This window comes from Plectropomus leopardus, chromosome 15, assembly GCF_008729295.1.
Source record: "Plectropomus leopardus isolate mb chromosome 15, YSFRI_Pleo_2.0, whole genome shotgun sequence".
NCBI lineage: Eukaryota > Metazoa > Chordata > Actinopteri > Perciformes > Serranidae > Plectropomus > Plectropomus leopardus.
In genome coordinates this window covers 19,637,924-19,654,637 of record NC_056477.1, presented here as the reverse complement: position 1 = coordinate 19,654,637, position 16,714 = coordinate 19,637,924, and the positions used below count along the sequence as shown (strand labels likewise).

Sequence of the window (16,714 nt, the reverse complement as noted above, 5' to 3'; positions counted from 1 at the left end):
TGACATTGCGTTGATCAACACTATGATGTACATACTGTAAGCAATGAAAAGTTGCTGAAAATTAAAATGCTGTTTTTGTCCATACAAACTTAAGCAAATATAACTCCAGTATTCAAATAGCGCTGAGTATATGTTTTTTTCTTTGGCTTCTGTCTGTACATTTCGAGCAAAGCAGCCAGCAGAGAGCACCACACACCATCAAAAACAAACCAACCATCAGCCACACTGGACCCACATTGACAAAAACTACATACAGAGCCATGAAATTTCACTCTAAAATTTATCAACAGATAAATATACAGCTCCAACATGACTTTAAACATCAAACATACAGCACACTATAATGGAAATGATATTCAGTGACAGTAGTATACTCAGAACAAAAACCCCAAATAACGGTGTGATAAACGGTGACAACAAAACGTACAAACAAAATATAAACCATCACAGTTCAAATTTACCAAAAAAAAAAAAAAAGTCAAGTGTCGGTTTTTCTGCATTCAGGTATAGCATCGGTTTAACAGATGCAGAAGGAAGACGTGAATGTGTACAGTATATGCCGTCATGCCAGTGGAATTAAATGGTAAAATAAAGTGTATTGGATCAATAAAAGATTCATACAGCACAAAACATAGAGCCAAGCAATCATAGTGAGCCATAAAGTGTCTGAGCACTGAAATGTGGAACATATTCAAATATTGTTTTTGGCATTGCACATTTAAATCTGACTTCAGTCTTAAGCAGTATTATCTAAAATTCATGAGACTGCAGGTTTTCACCCTAAATTATCTGTTTTATTGAATTCTTTATCATCCAATGGTCATGCAATTTTGCAATAAAGCTTTTTAAATTTATATAAAAGTTGATATCTTACTTCTTTGGGGAAATTCAATATACAATTTAATTCACTGTGTTCTGCAAAATTCCATTCACAGTTAAAGCCAGCTTTTAAAATACTCTTAAGAACATGTGGGGTAAGAATGTGAGTACCGAGGAGCTGTGAACTTTAATAGTGGCAGATTTTCAGGGAGCTGACATTCCTCCATGCTGACTTAAAATGAGCTTTTCCCATGGGCCCCAAAGAGCTCATTTATGTGTAGTGATTGAGTGCAGCACATTCTCAACTATTTTTAGGGCATTACTCATACCATGGGCCCCTATAAATGACTGTAGGTGGACTCTCATCACTAACTTTCATCTGGCCGTGGAGAGAAATCTATCTCACATTTCACACTAAAACCCAATGCCTAATAACATAATAGTAAAATCAAATATGGTCCGCATAGGTGAAGTCCAGAGAGGGTTTGGAAATAAATCATGATCAGGTCTTGTGTCATGACGTATAGTGAACCGTATCTTACAGTATTTCAGTCTGCAATTGACCCTGGAAGCTTTTAGGGGTCCGTGTAAAAAGTCAGCTGCATACCTGAGCAATAGTTTCTTGCAAAAGCAGCTTTAGATAATTCACTCTACTACGCATTGCACTTTAAAAGCATAAACTTATTCCATAGACTGTATATAAGTATGGACAACAAGACAGCACCTCAAAAGTAAGCCAAAACATCTTGTTTGCCCCTTGGTGATTGGCTGCAGTATGGGTTATTAACCCCCGCCCCTCCATAATAGCAAATAGACCATGTGCCAAACAAAAAAAAATCAGCTGTGTGTACCAATCCATGTACAATGGCGCTGCTCACAATTGGTTGGATGGGTGTATGAGCGGGAACCAGGTCTCTAGGAAAGTTGCTCAGCCTTGCAGCCAATTTTTCCAATAGGCCACTTGTGGTACTGCAGCAAATAAATCTACTGCACCCCAAAAAGCATTTCCACTTTTTTCATCTTTGGCTTCATTTCTGAACAGTGGAAGGAAGTGGTGACAAATTCATATTTATATACAGTCTATGGTTATTTCAAAGCATCGCAGAGAGTAAAGATTCAAATTTAAATCCGACTAAATTGTATCAACCTTCTCACCTACAAACAAATGGTTAAAAGCAAGACCATAACAAATGGAATGCTTACGGAAAGTCACAAAGCTTAAAATGTGAATGCTATAATTCACAACCCATCCCCTTGCATGTTAACGCGTGGATAATGAAGGGACCGCGGCAAATAAAGTCTCAATAGAGAACTCTGTAGCGCGGTTGATTACCACATCCTGAACTAGCTCCTAATGACCTCAGAGAGCGCTTTCATGGGCGCTCAGCACCTCTGAGACCACGCTGACAACACTAACGGATTACATGAGGACACAGCATTTTAATCACTGTGTGTGAGAGTCTAAAACACAGAATTAGCTCAGGCTGATTATCTGTGGGAGGGAGGGGCAGTCATATGTATAAAACAGATATTCATAGGCCGGAAATGATACAGAAAAGATACAATCTTTCACTCCCGGGAAGAACTAAATATACAAACGACTCCAATCATAAACTATACATGACATATCTTTGGCATAAAAAGTAAAGCTATGGAGCCAAGGCATTCATTCTTATCAAACATCAGTGCTTTTAGGAAAACATACTGTAGATACAGCATGTTTATAATGGCCTTCAAAACCCCATCTCCTCACAAAGCCCAGTTTTATACAATATGGCTTAAAGTGTATGTATAAAAATAAATTTGCTATGTAACACAGCCCTGAGGGTTTTGTTGTCCACCAGTATTCATGCCGTCTCCACATCCCCGTACGGATGTGGGTCTCCATCAACAGCTCGGCTCTCGCTGGCTGGGAGTTACCTCCTTTGAGATTAGCTGAATTCCGCAGCAAGTGTCCTCTGGCAAGCCACACTGTCACCTCAGAAGCCTGTTTCCTGGACCCCCACCCACAAAAAAATATCGAGTCTCCAAAAAATATGGAGAATGTTCTTCTCTTCCACATATGGAAGACTGAAGGGCCTGGTGCCACTGGGGCGGCTGGGCTTCAAGACCACGTGCTATTGGATCTTTCCTGACCCAATCCCTAATCTCACTGGCTCCTGTGGGGCCCCCCCCCCCCCCCCCCCCCCACTGCAAGTCTCAGTGGTTCTTTTCCATCCAGTCCCAGCTTTCATCACTGTCCTTCCTGTTCTTCTCAGCCTCGATGATTTCTCTGTAGCGCCGACGGAAGAATCCCATCTGTCAAAGAACAACAGGAACAAAAATTGTCTTGTAAGTTAGTGAAGTGTATCTGTGGTCAGATCTGACTACAGGAGCAAAAGCATCAACATAATTTAGCTCAGTACACTTGTTTTAATAATCCAAACATATTTTGGTCCAATTTGAAGTCACATTTTAAAAACTCTAAACACAAAAAGCAAAACATCCCTCTGTTGTAGACCACGCCATTACGTAACACAACTCGTGTTGTTTTCACAGAATATGCAGCCAATTCACACTTCTAAAATACCTAAATTCTCTTTAAATACAAGCTTGCCCAATACCAAAATTATGAATCTCTCTTGCCTTATCAACAAATGCTTTTATATAGTAAGCTATTTATACAAGACACTTGATGTTAAAAACCTTAAATATGGTATAAATTTGTTCTTAAACAGCTTATGAGCACTTTTGAATTCTAAGATCATTTAATTGTTGAGAAATAACTGATTTACTGTTTCTGTGTTTTACTTGAGTAAGTGAAAAAAACAAAAAAAACAAAGCTACAAATCATATATACTTTCATATTGTACATTTTAAGGTAGATTTTTCTCTTGAGGTTTGCCATTTTTTTCAAACACACTAAATGTATAACTAAATGTAAAGGATTCTAGTCAAAGATGTCATGAAACTAGTATACAAGGTAACTGTCTGAGCTAATATATAAGGGATACTCAACGTGCTTTGCCTGAGACCACTCTTGCAAAATGACAGCAGGCCAAGATGCAAATCCAGTTACAGCAGCCCTGCATGGGTCAGATAAACAAAGGGGCCTTTCTAGGATTTGAGGACATTCTGGGCTTTGCCACATGTGTCGAGGTGCGAAGCATCCTTCCTTTTCTTTTTTTTTAGAAACAAGCTCTATTTTGAAGCTTTTGAAATGGCACCTTACATTGGTAAGATGCTCTCTTTAAAGACTGATTTGTTCATTTTCAATTCATTTTAAAAGGGAGCATTCCATCATGTCGCAATATCTGGCTTCAGTACAAAAAGAAACGTGCGTTTGTTTGTATTGCACATACTACTTGTTGGTGCACTCAGGGCTCTCCCACAGACCTATGAGATTCAGCTGCAGAACAGCAACATTTTTAATGCTTGTCCTCTGGATTTCATTTTAAAGCTTGTAAATTTTGTGTTACTCAGGAGCTGTCTGGAGGATTGTAACTCAAGGCACCACTGAATTAAAGACTTCATTAACAGTGTCTTGGTTCAGCTGCATTATTATAATAATAACAGAATTTAATCAAGTAATAAGTCAAATCCTGAATTCAGTGAGATGCATTAATCATCTTTAAAGTTACAAATGTGTGCAAGTTGAGATTTCTCCTGCAGCGAAACAAATGGGAAACAATGGATGTTTAGGAGGCAGGAAATCAATTTAAAACATCTCGGCACGGTATGCTTTGAAAAATGGCCGGCAGCACTGTAAGTATGTACAGATTAAAGTTAATAGGCTAGACCGCACAAAGGCACCGACATGGATGGATGCAAATCAAGCATTTCCCCTGTAGAAATCTGTTGTTTCTTTAGGAGAGCAATATTGTGCTCTAATTTAACTTTTAACCAAGTGTAATATGAAGGAGATATGAAAGGATGGAGAGAACAGTAGGTTCTCGGTGAGTGTCTAAACAAAACAGCAACACTGGGATGATGCCTCTCTCACTATGACTCCATTCATTTATCTGCGTTGACGACTAAAGTTTATTGATTCAGACCTGTACTCTCCTCAGGCATTTCCTGAAAAGAGCAATACAGGACATGTGCTGCTCTTGTAAGTGGGGTTTATTTTGGCAGGGTCCGAGGACCTGGGGATCGGGGGGGGGTTGTAACCCAGGACCAACATTCCAAGGCTTCGTTGTGGTATTCCCAGTGGAAAATGAGGCAGTGAAAAAGAAAAGGAGTTTTGTGCTAACGGGGCCTCTGGACATCAGTGTAATTGCCATTTCCCTTCTAGATTCTTCTTTCATGTGAGCGGTATGGTGTGAATTATTGTCCAGTCTGTGATTTGTCCTTTTCATGGTTGTTAAAGGCCCAACACGAGCTCTCACCCCCACCTCTTCCTCTACCTCCAGCTGTCTCTGTAAGACTGGATGCTGTGCTGAGGCTTGGACACAGCGTTTCTGGGAGTGACACGCAAGCTTGTGACAACTGCCTCTTATTTACTTGCCAAAAAAAAGCAGTTTTGTGAGTTTTATTGCTCCAAGATTTTAAAAAAATAAAATCGCAATCTGTGTTCGTGAGTTGGTTACCTTCCAGAGTAGCACAGCTAACAGCAAAAAGATGAGGATTCCCACCAGCAGACTGATGGCAATGATCCAGCCGACTACGTAACCCCTCGGCTCCTGACTGTGGAGAGCCTCGAACACCAGCTGAAACACAACAACACTTCAGTCAGTGAGTCACACTCAAATAAAACACAGAAACGGAGGGACACACAAGAGTAATCATTAGGTCATGTGCTGCTAATGATGCAATGCAGTGCAACATTAACAACTGAGACACGTCTTTAGCTGCTGCCAGAACTCTTGATTTGACTCAAGAGGAGCAACATGTAAACCTGAAACAGCATGAAAGTGGATACTAATGAAGTTTATTTTATAAAGAGCACATTTAATCAATCAGTCATACGAAAGAAAAACACAATAACAGTTAATTAATGTATATTTGGAATCAGTTTATGCTGTATGCTATAATTTTTTCAAGCAACATCTGTTGAAACACAACTTTATTTATTTACGGCCTAGTAGTGCATGCCCTCTAGGGTTGCAATGATACGAGTTTTTCACAGTACAATTACCAACTCTGAAAATATCACGTGAAAACATCATGGTTTCATGGTACACAGTACTGCATGATTATCATTATTATCAGTTACAATGCCCATTAAATTAATGAGACCTAAAGTTTGTTGGGGGGATAGAACAAAAGTTTTATTGTTAGTGAAACCTGCCGGCCTCTTCCAATACGCAATAAATGGAAGCCAATTTCCGGTCGTATACAATCAGGTTGCACCACTGCAGAGTTGCTACATGATCGTATCTGTGCTCCATGTCCTATGTTCCCAGCTCTGTCAAATGTTCAGTGTATGTTTATCTGGGTGAATATCTTGAATACACGAAAATGTATACCATATTGATGAAACCTTCGTCCTCACATTTTTCAGTCAAGACACTTTTCTTGACAATAGACATTAAAAGTCAGTTGGCATCAAACTGTATTTCAAACATCCATCTACCTACATTTTTCATTTTTTTTTGCAATTTGAATTAAAAAGACAGCCCTCACCAGATCCTTACAATGTTTGTTTATATCAAGAGACACATGCTAAAAATGCAACACAAGGTGAGACGAGGCCCTTGGAAACAGGGATGACCCCGCTTCTTGCATGGCTGTAGACTCTTAGTCTCAGTGTTCATTACTGCTTCAACAAGTTTGAATAACATCATAGAACTTGTTGCATGACCACCACTTTCGAAATGCACCGCTCTTTAATGCCAACAAGTATTTGTCTCATTAAGTCAGTGCAATTCAAAATAATATATCATCTACTCCCTTTTCAATTTTTAGCATCGTGCCTTTAAACTGATTCCTTGAAGCTCAGGATGAGTCTGACTGTGAGAGTTATATCGGGAGGCTTGGCAACTCTTAAAAAATAGCTTGGTTCCACAATAAATAAGATCTATTTAGGCTGTTTCCCATGACATGAGTGAACACTGACCTGCTTGATAATATGTCACTGATAGCAAACTCGGTTCCTTTAACCCAATACAAACTGTAACACTCAACTACAATGAGGGGGGAGGGAAATACTGCATGACTCTGCACCACAGCTGAGCCTGCTTTAATGTCAGCATTCTGGCCTTAAATGGGGAAAAAAAACGCATTTACTAGGATCATAAAATAGATGGATTTATTTACTAATGATCCTAAACAAAGGCAAATAATTTATGATCTCCCTAATGTCAGATACTCTTGCACAATTTGTTACTGCAAACATTGGTGGGACAATTTCAGAAATGACGGAGGAATTCACAGCTTCAGCGTGCAGTGCTGTACGGGCTTTGAACACAGATGTGGCATGAGACGCCAACTGTGAGCCAAGACAAAACCAAGCGGTCAAGTGAAGATTAATCTCTCTGTTGAATAGTTTCCCACATTAACACCTCCCCCTTCCTCTGAGCTATGGAATCTAACCGTTGTTTTGCATGCCGAGGCACTTGCGTGTACAGAAAAGATGAAAGCTCTGCTGGTCCTTGCTCTTTGACTCTGACTTTCCCAAATTTAACTTGTGCAATCAGTTAATTCTAGGAATGTGTAATTGAATTTAAAGTTCATTCAGCTCAATGCAATGCAAAGTCTGCGTACTTCCAACAGAATCCTATAGATTTATGTCAGTTTGTTTACATGTCAAGGGGGATTTAAAGTGAGCTTGTCGTTCTGCTGACAGTCAGTCAGCTTGCTGCGAGCGACACAACCAGGGACCACAAATCATACTTTGCAGTGTGTACTCTAGCCAGCAGGGATCCTGAGGGAAAAGGTAGCCGTGTTTACTAAAACCTAGGAGGGGGGTAGCGGTTGCTGGAATGAGCAGACTCACGATGTGTTGAAAGAGTGGCATGGTATGGACATATTCATAGCAGGTCTGAATTTTCCGAGCATGTCTGAAGCTCAGGGTCAGCAGGGCTGCGGCCCCGGTCAGCACCCTAATCACTTGAGGGATCTCCCTGTGAGCACGCTGGGTGCTCAGTTTAATCATCACATCCTATCTGGTGGGCCATTCAATCACTCAGCACACAACAGTGGGGGGAGGGTCTGTCCTTGAGCACAGCTGAGGACCCAGAGAAGACGCTGATAGCAGTGCCACCCCTCAGTATACCCACAATCCACAGCTGTTCACTGGACTCACATCAGCAGCTTAAGGAGTGTCTAACCACAGCATGAAGTGCTACCATCTAATGATAAAATTATATTTACTTATTGATATATTTTTGCCAGCAGAGACATGTAGTGAGTTGTCTGCCCTCCAACCAGAATGCCACAATTGCTCTGCCCTGCCACAGAGCCTTTGAGTAAGATCAGGGTCTCAGCTCCCTTGAAAAAGACTTGAACTCCCCAGAAAGCCTCATTTAAGAAATTTAAAAGGAGCTCTAAAATATCAGAGCTTTTGGTGCCATAGATTTTCCCTGTAATAATCTATATTTTTTCTGTATATTTAGGTTCCTGGAATAAAGAATGGCTAACAGAAAAGCACTTGTAAATGTGCGTGTTTATACATGCATAATAATTTCTGATCATTTGTGTCTAATAAACACAACGCTGTCTATTCATGCTTCTGAAAAAAAATATCTTATGCTTCCCATAAGACCAAAACTTGAGGCTGTGGGCATTTTCATAATGGTCATGGTATGCAGCCTAGTTTCTGGGCTTCAACAAAGTAATGCAAACCATTCCACTGTGTGTTGGCATTTGTATTGTTTCTCAGTGGAGAGCAATTAAGAAGTTAAAAATAAAAAAAAAAATAAACAAAAATATTTTTTTTTCTTTTTCTTTTTTGTACCTGGAAAAATATTCTCTATATCAGCTATAATTAATTGATATTATATATTTTTTCACCTCTGTATGCCTGTGTGCGGTATCCTCCAACCCCCCCAACCCCCAAAATAGGGAATCCCCAAAACCACTGTGTAATTTGAAAACTGAACAAGGGACAATAGCATTACCAACTGATGCATTTCTGTTTTGCAATTCAGCCACTGAATTGTGAGAATATGTCAGTGCTGTTTATCAAGACTGAGCAAAAGCGAACAACGTTTAAAGGTTCAGTCGTTAAAATGACCAAAAAACAATTTGTATATATGAGTCTAGTGATGAAATGCTACTATTTGGTGCTGGTCATGAACAGTAGTGTATATTGAGTTAAAAGCTCTGCTGTTGCTGAAAATGAGGTTGTGAAACCAAAACAATTAACTGAAAAATGCTACAATGCTAAAAACAGCTCAGGGGAACTGCAGAGTGTGGGGATAATTCTGTGGGTTTTGACATTATAAACAAATACTTTTACACCACACATAGTCATCTGACCAACTGTAAATAAAAAAACATTGATTGGGGTAGCTTTAAGTAGTTTTTGATTATGATGTTCAGTGTAGTTATTTTGTGTCCTATAATTTTATTTCATTTTGTAGACAATGTATTGCAGTTACTGTAAGTAGATGGTGGAATAAATGTTCATGATGTACTCACAGAAATGTCCTCTGGCAGGCCCTTTGGCACCTCCACTGCCCTGTCATTTACCTGCACACTGCCACGTGTTACAAACTGGATCACAGAGGAACTATCCTGTGAGTTGAGATGAGAGGGTGGATCACTGTTAATATTCGAATCACAACCTGCAAAAAAATTCATCAAACTTGTGAAATGTTTCTTACCCTCTTGAGAATTTCAGTGTTGAGGAGAAGTTTTATATCTATGCTCAAAGCTTCTTCTTTTAACTGCGGGCCCAGACTGCAGGAGATCGTCATACAAGCTCTACCAGGCCGGTCACAGTCCTTTAAAAAAAAGACAGAGAAGGAGAGTGGGAAAGAGCGGAAGAAAGTGAGTGTAAGAGGGAAGGATGTGTGATAAACAGATGTTCCACTGACCAAAAGAAAACAAAAACATGAACCCTCACAGGGGGTGACTGTCAGTGACCTCTGAAATGTCAAAGTGTAACGTGACGGCAGCATATTTACCAAGACTTTGCGTCCTGATTTGGTGAAGAAGGCAAATATGGAGTGGAAGATGCTTTCTCTGTCCTGTGGGATGGTGCAAGGTGTCGGGTTCTTGTGAGGGGTGCAGTTTCCTCGACCGTCGACCACCTGAAGCAGGACAGTGGTAGAGAAAAACTGAGTTGCTGTCTTGTTTGTGTGGCAGATATTGGTTTGAAATGTAGGCATAAGCACTTTTAACACCTAACCTGGCCTAATCCCACTATTGTTATAAATCTCCAGGGTCAACAGGAAGTTTTCCCCAACAAAAGGCTGTTACCCCTCCCAGACAGATTTCCCATATGGAGTGATTTAAAGGTGTCTGGTTAACTGCCCAGACCCCAGGGAACACTTCCCCTTTCCCCTCTCCTTCGTCCATCCTGAAGCTCTGGAGGTGGAAATCTCCTCAGGCCTTTCTCATTGTCCGCTCTGTTGCCACCCAGCATGTCTGCGCTTTTATTGCTGCACTTTCTCATGTCTTGTGTTTCTGCTGCTTTTGCTGATGTGAAGATTCATAGGCTGTACTGACTTTAACCCCTCACGAGAACACAAATTTCACATTAAATTATAAATTTGAGGGATTTTGCGCAGAAAAACTATAACATATGGAGCAGCAGTCAGGAGCTTGTATATCATGTCAGAACAAATGGAGGTCTATATAAAATGTAAGAATATCTGGCTATAAAATATATGTGTGCAACTGTCCAGTGTGCCACAGGCTAGACACAGTGTTAACAGCGTTAATGATGTGTGTTTCCAGGCTGGGGATGGTACTGGGCAGTAGCCAGCTCCGCAGGTGTCCCTTTCCCTTTTCGTGCAAGCTGTCTGATCCCCTGAAAGTGATTCCAGATGGGCTCAAGGAGGGTGGGATACAGTCAACCCCGTCCGCCCATTCACAGTAAATACAATTAACAGCTTGAGCTCCCCCATGATCTACCTATATGAAAGGAGCAATGCAAGGGTTAAGAAAACATTTAAACCCAGTGGGGGTATTGTGTTTCTTTATCTAAATGCAAAATGTTGTGAAACTAAATGGTTGGCTAGCTTCAGTAGTAGCGTCAACACTTTCGCTTCGATTTCACTGGCCCAGTGGTGCCTCACACTAAGCAAATTAGCCATGCCATGACAAAAAGCCCACCAGTTTAGCAGCTTTCTGTGCATAAAAGGGTCCTCTGAGGTGGATACACGGCAGCTGTACCATGAAGAGAAGCAAAGACCGGCAGGCACTGGTGGGATAAATTAGCTAAAAATATGTCTGCCTGCAGGTGAATAAACTAATAAATAAAGATTTGGGCTAGAAAAATAATATCAATAGACTGCTGTTGGCATCCACCTGTGTTTCAATGATGTGGAACATGTCGGCCCCGCTGCCAGCCAGCCGGTTGGGTATCCTGATGTCCACAGTGGAGCCAGGCAGCCTGCTGGGCCCCTTGTTTATAGCCTGGAACCACATCACACAGAGACAGAGAAAGATGGAGACAAAGGAAAAGAGGAGTGAATATATATAGAAAGACATTTAAAAAATACAGAAAATCCTATATGCTCTGTTGTAAGCAGTACCTGGAAAGTGAGATTGAGGGGCTGAAAGTTGCACTCCATGTCCTCCAACTGGACAAAGCGCGAGGCATCGATGGAGTTTCCGTATACAAAGGAGCTCGGCGTCACCACACTGCGAACAGCAATGTTCGGGAGAGAGACAGAAGACGATGCATTAACACTGAAGCAGCTCTATGCAGCATGCAGAGCATATTTTTAGTTTGGTTTCCAATCTAGTGTAGCACACATTTTAACTGAATTTTGGGGAAATTTGCAAAAGAAAATGCAAATGTATGCACTTTTTTATTCACTACTGGTATGCTTATATTGGGAATTGGTTCATTTAGATAAGCAGTAGGTGGTCCTACTTCTTCAGTCAGGTGCCATTGCAGAAGAGTAGTATATAGTGGGTTGCTGCTATATTCATTCTCTGAATATTGCATACAGCTCTTTTAAAAACAAACAATTTAAATGTCAACAGAAATTATCTTAAAGAGAGCCTCATAAAACCCTCTGGCTTCAGTCATGTTATTAGCTGGACAGAAGAGTTTTCTTTAGCTGTTGAGATATGAGTCAGATGTGTCCAGCTTTGCTCTGAAGCCTCCCTTCACATTAAAGGCAGCACACACAGCAGCTTTATCAGATGTCAGGGTTCTGGCGGATTTGGGCTGTTTTACATCTCCTTCCCTTCTCTGTGAGGCAGCACTGTGATAAAGCCTTCAGAGATAAGGCTTTTCAAGTTGACATGCTCCATACTGACAAAAGCACTCCCTCTCCTTCCAACAGATGGGAAACCAGTTCAAGCTGGTTCCAGTTAAGTATGTATTTTTGTCTTGTTCTTACCCGGTAATAGTCGTGTCGGTCTCATGAACCAGAGAGATGGAGAGATCCAAACTGTTGTCAGAGAGTTTGTGCTCAGGATTGGCGCTGCAACATACAAGGAACAATAAACGTATTCAGACATTTTGTAAATTAATTCAGGATTAACTGAACATTCACAAAAAAACGTATTTATTATTTTTTTTGGAAATACAATAAGAACAATAATAATAATAATAACACTTACCTTTTTGCTTGAACTAAGAACTGCAGCGTGTCATTTTCCCCTGAAAGCTGACTCGTGTCAAAAATCACTGCAAAATGATACTAGAAAGAAAAAGACCAATAAACCGGGGGTTGTGCACACCAATGCACCATGCTTTTCTGAAAGGTATGTTCACTGCATACAGGTTTTTGACATTGTGCAATTAGTTCTCTCTTAGTTTGAGCTACCTTAGTCTGAGCTCTCATGAAGGGAAATCCCACGCTGCATTTGAGGAAGTCCAAATCTACAAGTCCACAGGAAATGCCCTTCTCTTCCTGCAAAAAGACAGATAGAAAGAGAGTGAGAGGAAAGCAAAAGACAGACAGACTGGAGACAGAGTGGGTGACGCTCACAGACACACAAGTGACAAAGAGGGAGACGCACAGACACTGGTATGAACTGCCAGTTTTGATAAGTTACCAGGCAAAAAGCACCAGCACTTTGGGTGGTAAAATAAATGAAAATATCACAGATATTGTAATTGACTACATATGCATAGCAACAGTAGAACCTCAACTGCACCTTTAAAAACACACACGTAGACACACACACACACCTGCCAACATTTACAGTAAGGTCGAAGTTTACTTCTAGAAACAGACGTCTACATGTAAAAGAGTAGGTTCTCATATCTTTTGAAGTTCTAAATTAGGTTAAACGAAGAATGTACATAGCAGTGATGGCACACACACATCTTAGCGGGTGGGTAATTGGACAACCTCCAGACTGTGTGTTTGGAAGCTTGTCTAAACAATATGGAGCTTCACCGGCTGCGCTGTGTAAACACTCAGGCCTCGACCCTACGAGGAGTAAGAATTCTTTTAGAGAGAGTTCACTGGGAGGCTGTCTGCTGAGCTCGTGTGTTGGGAGCATGAAAGAGGGCAGAGACACTTCATGACTACAAGGTTAAAAAAAAGAGTGCGCTCCTGGAACATTCAAGCGGGGGCTTAAGGTAAGTCATACAAAATGTCTGCATGCATCGGTTCCTATCCAGTTTGGGCGTGTGTTTATAAGATGTTTCCAAAAGTGATAAAGAATAGAGGTGTGAAGGTCGTCTCTGCTGACATATTTAAAGGTAGACATCCATCCACAGAATCATCTGCGCTTCCATTCCCCTTATTCAGCAGATTCTCAGTGTAAGTCCAGGGTGTGGCTGTTCCCTCCATCTTCATTAAGTCAGCTTAAATAAGCAGCGCTGCCCCTTGCATGGACACTATGGCGAGCCCTGTAGGGAAGGAGGTGGAGGGGACCCCAGCACAAATGGCAATGATGGAATTTCCTCTATTTCCTGTATTCCTTCATGCCGCTGTGCAAACACCGCCTGTCCCATGGGGGTGGGCAGGATTGGGGAAGTCGGCCTGTTTACCCACCATCCACCTGGCGGCCTTTGACAGAGAACAGAGCAGACACATGGCGTGTTGTGCCTCCCTCCATGGAGAGAAGAGGGACATAGTCTGTTTGTTCAGCACTTCTTCACTTTCTCTCTCTTGTCTTTCTCAGTCAGGAACAAATACACACTGCAATTTTCACTAATAGCAGGCCCACCACATATCACCAGGATTGTTTACGCTGCTTTAGTGTCAGCTGAAGTCTGCACTGGAGTGGTACGTCCGTGTGGATGATAACACACAGGAGGCCCATTTTCTGCTTTATGTCTCCATCCACTTCAGTGTTTGTACATTTGGCTCAACTTCGGTCAACCTTTTCCAAGCCAGTGTCATTGCCTCCTTTACACTTTCACACAGGTATGAAGATTAAGATCTACCTTTGGCTTCATAGCATGTGCTGAGCTGCACTTCATGGCCAAGAAAATCAGTGACTCGTGTATTCTTTGGGTTTGAAGGTCCACTGAAATTCACAACTTCACACATTTCTCAGTTTCATTCCCAATTTCTGGGCTTTCCACCACCAAGTTCATCGGTTCCAACTGTTTTATCAACAGAAATCAGTGGTGGAAGAAGTATTCAGGTTCTTTATTTAAAGTTCCAGTGTGTAGGATTCAGAGGGGTTATATTGGCAGAAATGGAAATAATTTTCATAACTGTTTTCATTAGTTTACAATCACCTGAAACTAACAGCCAGTGTGTTTTTGTTACCTTAGAATAAGCTGTTTAAATCTATATAAGTGCAGGTCCTCTTCCGAGACATGTAGCGAGAACCCCAGTAATTAGTCCTAAAACCCAGACATGCATTAGCATTTTAGCACCTCAGGTTTCCTTATCTCAAAGTCAATGGCTTTTTTGAATGGGTTTTTGGTTAGAAGTCTTAAATAATGTCTGTAGTTAACACAAGCTAAAGAGACTTTCACATTTTGTTCTACGACATAAAATACATTAGTAAATAATCTGCTCACAAACTTTAAAGCTTGTATCTGTTTTAAAAAAGACAGTTGGTACCAACTGGCTAAATTAGACTACAGAACTTCATCACGCCGAACAGTGCTGAACACAGCAGAGACCTCGTTTTAGCCCATCAATAGCTTTTTACTTCTGGCCATTGCGTTGTGGCTTAAAAAATCCTTAAAGTGGTGTCGTTTTATGAAGATTATGTTGCTAAACAAAAAATGTGTGAGTATCATACACGTTTTCTCACCACAGAGCTTATTTTCTGCAATGGAAAAATCCCATAGGCTTTTTGACGAGGGAACCAGAGAGACATTAGCTTCCGGGTTGGCCTACAGAAAAATGTCATCCATCATAACCCCTACACAGCGGCCCATCTAGGTAGTGGCTCAGGGTGGCAGGAGGCAGTAATGTGCCACAGTAATGTCTAGCCTGCCAGAAAGCCACAAAAGAGGAAAAAGATCTATTTCGTTTTGGATTTGGAGCAGAGCCGCAGAGCTGAGCTTTATTTTACATCTATGCGGTGTCCGTCTCTTGTGTTGTGATTGGTAGGTCTATTAATCTTTTGAACTAAAACGTAAGAGACGGCAATGTTAGTAATACAGTAGGTATGGGTAGTGGAGACAAAAAATGGTCTAAAAGTCTAAACACACCACGCGACCACCACTAATACGAGATAAACCCACCAATGCAATGGTTATTTAAATGCTGCTACTACACAGCATTGTGGTGAATAAATGTACAATAATCCACTTTATATTTTATTATGCATGAAGATGTGATTCACCTTATAAGTAATCAGATGTCACACTAACTGTAATTGCCTTTAAAGCTAGTTAAATGCTTATTAAGCGTTTTATTTAGGTCTTCCGCTTCTACACCAAGAGACGGAGAGAACACACAAACCAAACACTGGTTCTAGATAGGGCCATTCATTCCATTAAAATGGTCCCCACTCCCATGTGCCAAGCATGTGATTATCCTACATGCTTGGCAAATGGGAGAAGTTTAGACGGTTGCAATTTGCGACTTCACCGCTATATGGCACTAAATCCTACACACTATATCTTTAAGTAAAAGTGGTAATAGCGCACCATAATAATACTCCATTACAATTAAAGTCCTGCATTCAAAATCGAACTTGAGTAAAAGTGAATAACTATTATGAGAAAAATGTACTTCAAATATGAAAAATAAAAGTACACATTACGCAGATTGACCCCTGTCAGAGTGGCCTATATTTAAATTGAATGTAAAGTATGTAATTTTTCATACTTTTGTACTGTACATCATTACGGGACAACACTCATAAATATTTGATTTTGATTTTGTCAGCCAGCCGAACTGCTGCATTAACATTGAAGCAGTATTTCAGTATTGCAAACTCTTTGTATGTTGCTGTGTGGCTTAATTCAACAAATTATCATTTAGAGGCAGGTATGTGTTTTCTGTGTAAATCTTAATGTGCAAAGTAGGCTAACTATTAACTTTGGCTTTCAATTAAATGTAGTGGAATAAACTATACAATATTTCTTACTTAAATGTAGTGGAGCAGAAGAGTAGACCACTGCCTGAAATACTATGACACAAAATATCTGTCACAAAAAAGAAGAAGCTAAAACTGACGTTTTAGGTGTAAAAGAAAAAAACAACAATAAAAAAAAAGAACGCACAGAAGCCAGTGCAGCAGTCTCTGAATCCCAGGGGAAAGAAAGCTGCACCACTGAAACCAATTCACCTCCACAGCTTTCTGACAGCTTGTATTGCAAGAATAACAGAGAGATAACACACTCTGCTGTTAAAAATGAGGGGGAAGGGCAAGTTCAAGCTTACTGGAGAAAAGCCTCAGGGGAGGATTGGGAGCTGAC

General features: G+C 40.7%; 1 protein-coding gene across 1 annotated transcript in view; it reads right to left on the bottom strand.

Moving 5' to 3' along the window:
• Positions 1–706: 706 nt before the first annotated feature.
• Positions 707–16,714, bottom strand: part of itga9 (integrin, alpha 9) — a 63,953-nt gene continuing 47,945 nt past the window's right edge. Inside the window, exons 19-28 of the mRNA XM_042502004.1 lie at positions 12,693–12,779; positions 12,487–12,566; positions 12,264–12,347; positions 11,445–11,553; positions 11,218–11,325; positions 9,870–9,995; positions 9,567–9,686; positions 9,382–9,477; positions 5,388–5,507; positions 707–3,117 (exon numbers count right to left, since the gene is read on the bottom strand). Coding sequence (XP_042357938.1) covers positions 3,019–3,117; positions 5,388–5,507; positions 9,382–9,477; positions 9,567–9,686; positions 9,870–9,995; positions 11,218–11,325; positions 11,445–11,553; positions 12,264–12,347; positions 12,487–12,566; positions 12,693–12,779 — 1,029 coding nt within the window. The 3' untranslated portion in view covers positions 707–3,018. The remainder of the gene's footprint in view (positions 3,118–5,387; positions 5,508–9,381; positions 9,478–9,566; positions 9,687–9,869; positions 9,996–11,217; positions 11,326–11,444; positions 11,554–12,263; positions 12,348–12,486; positions 12,567–12,692; positions 12,780–16,714) is intronic.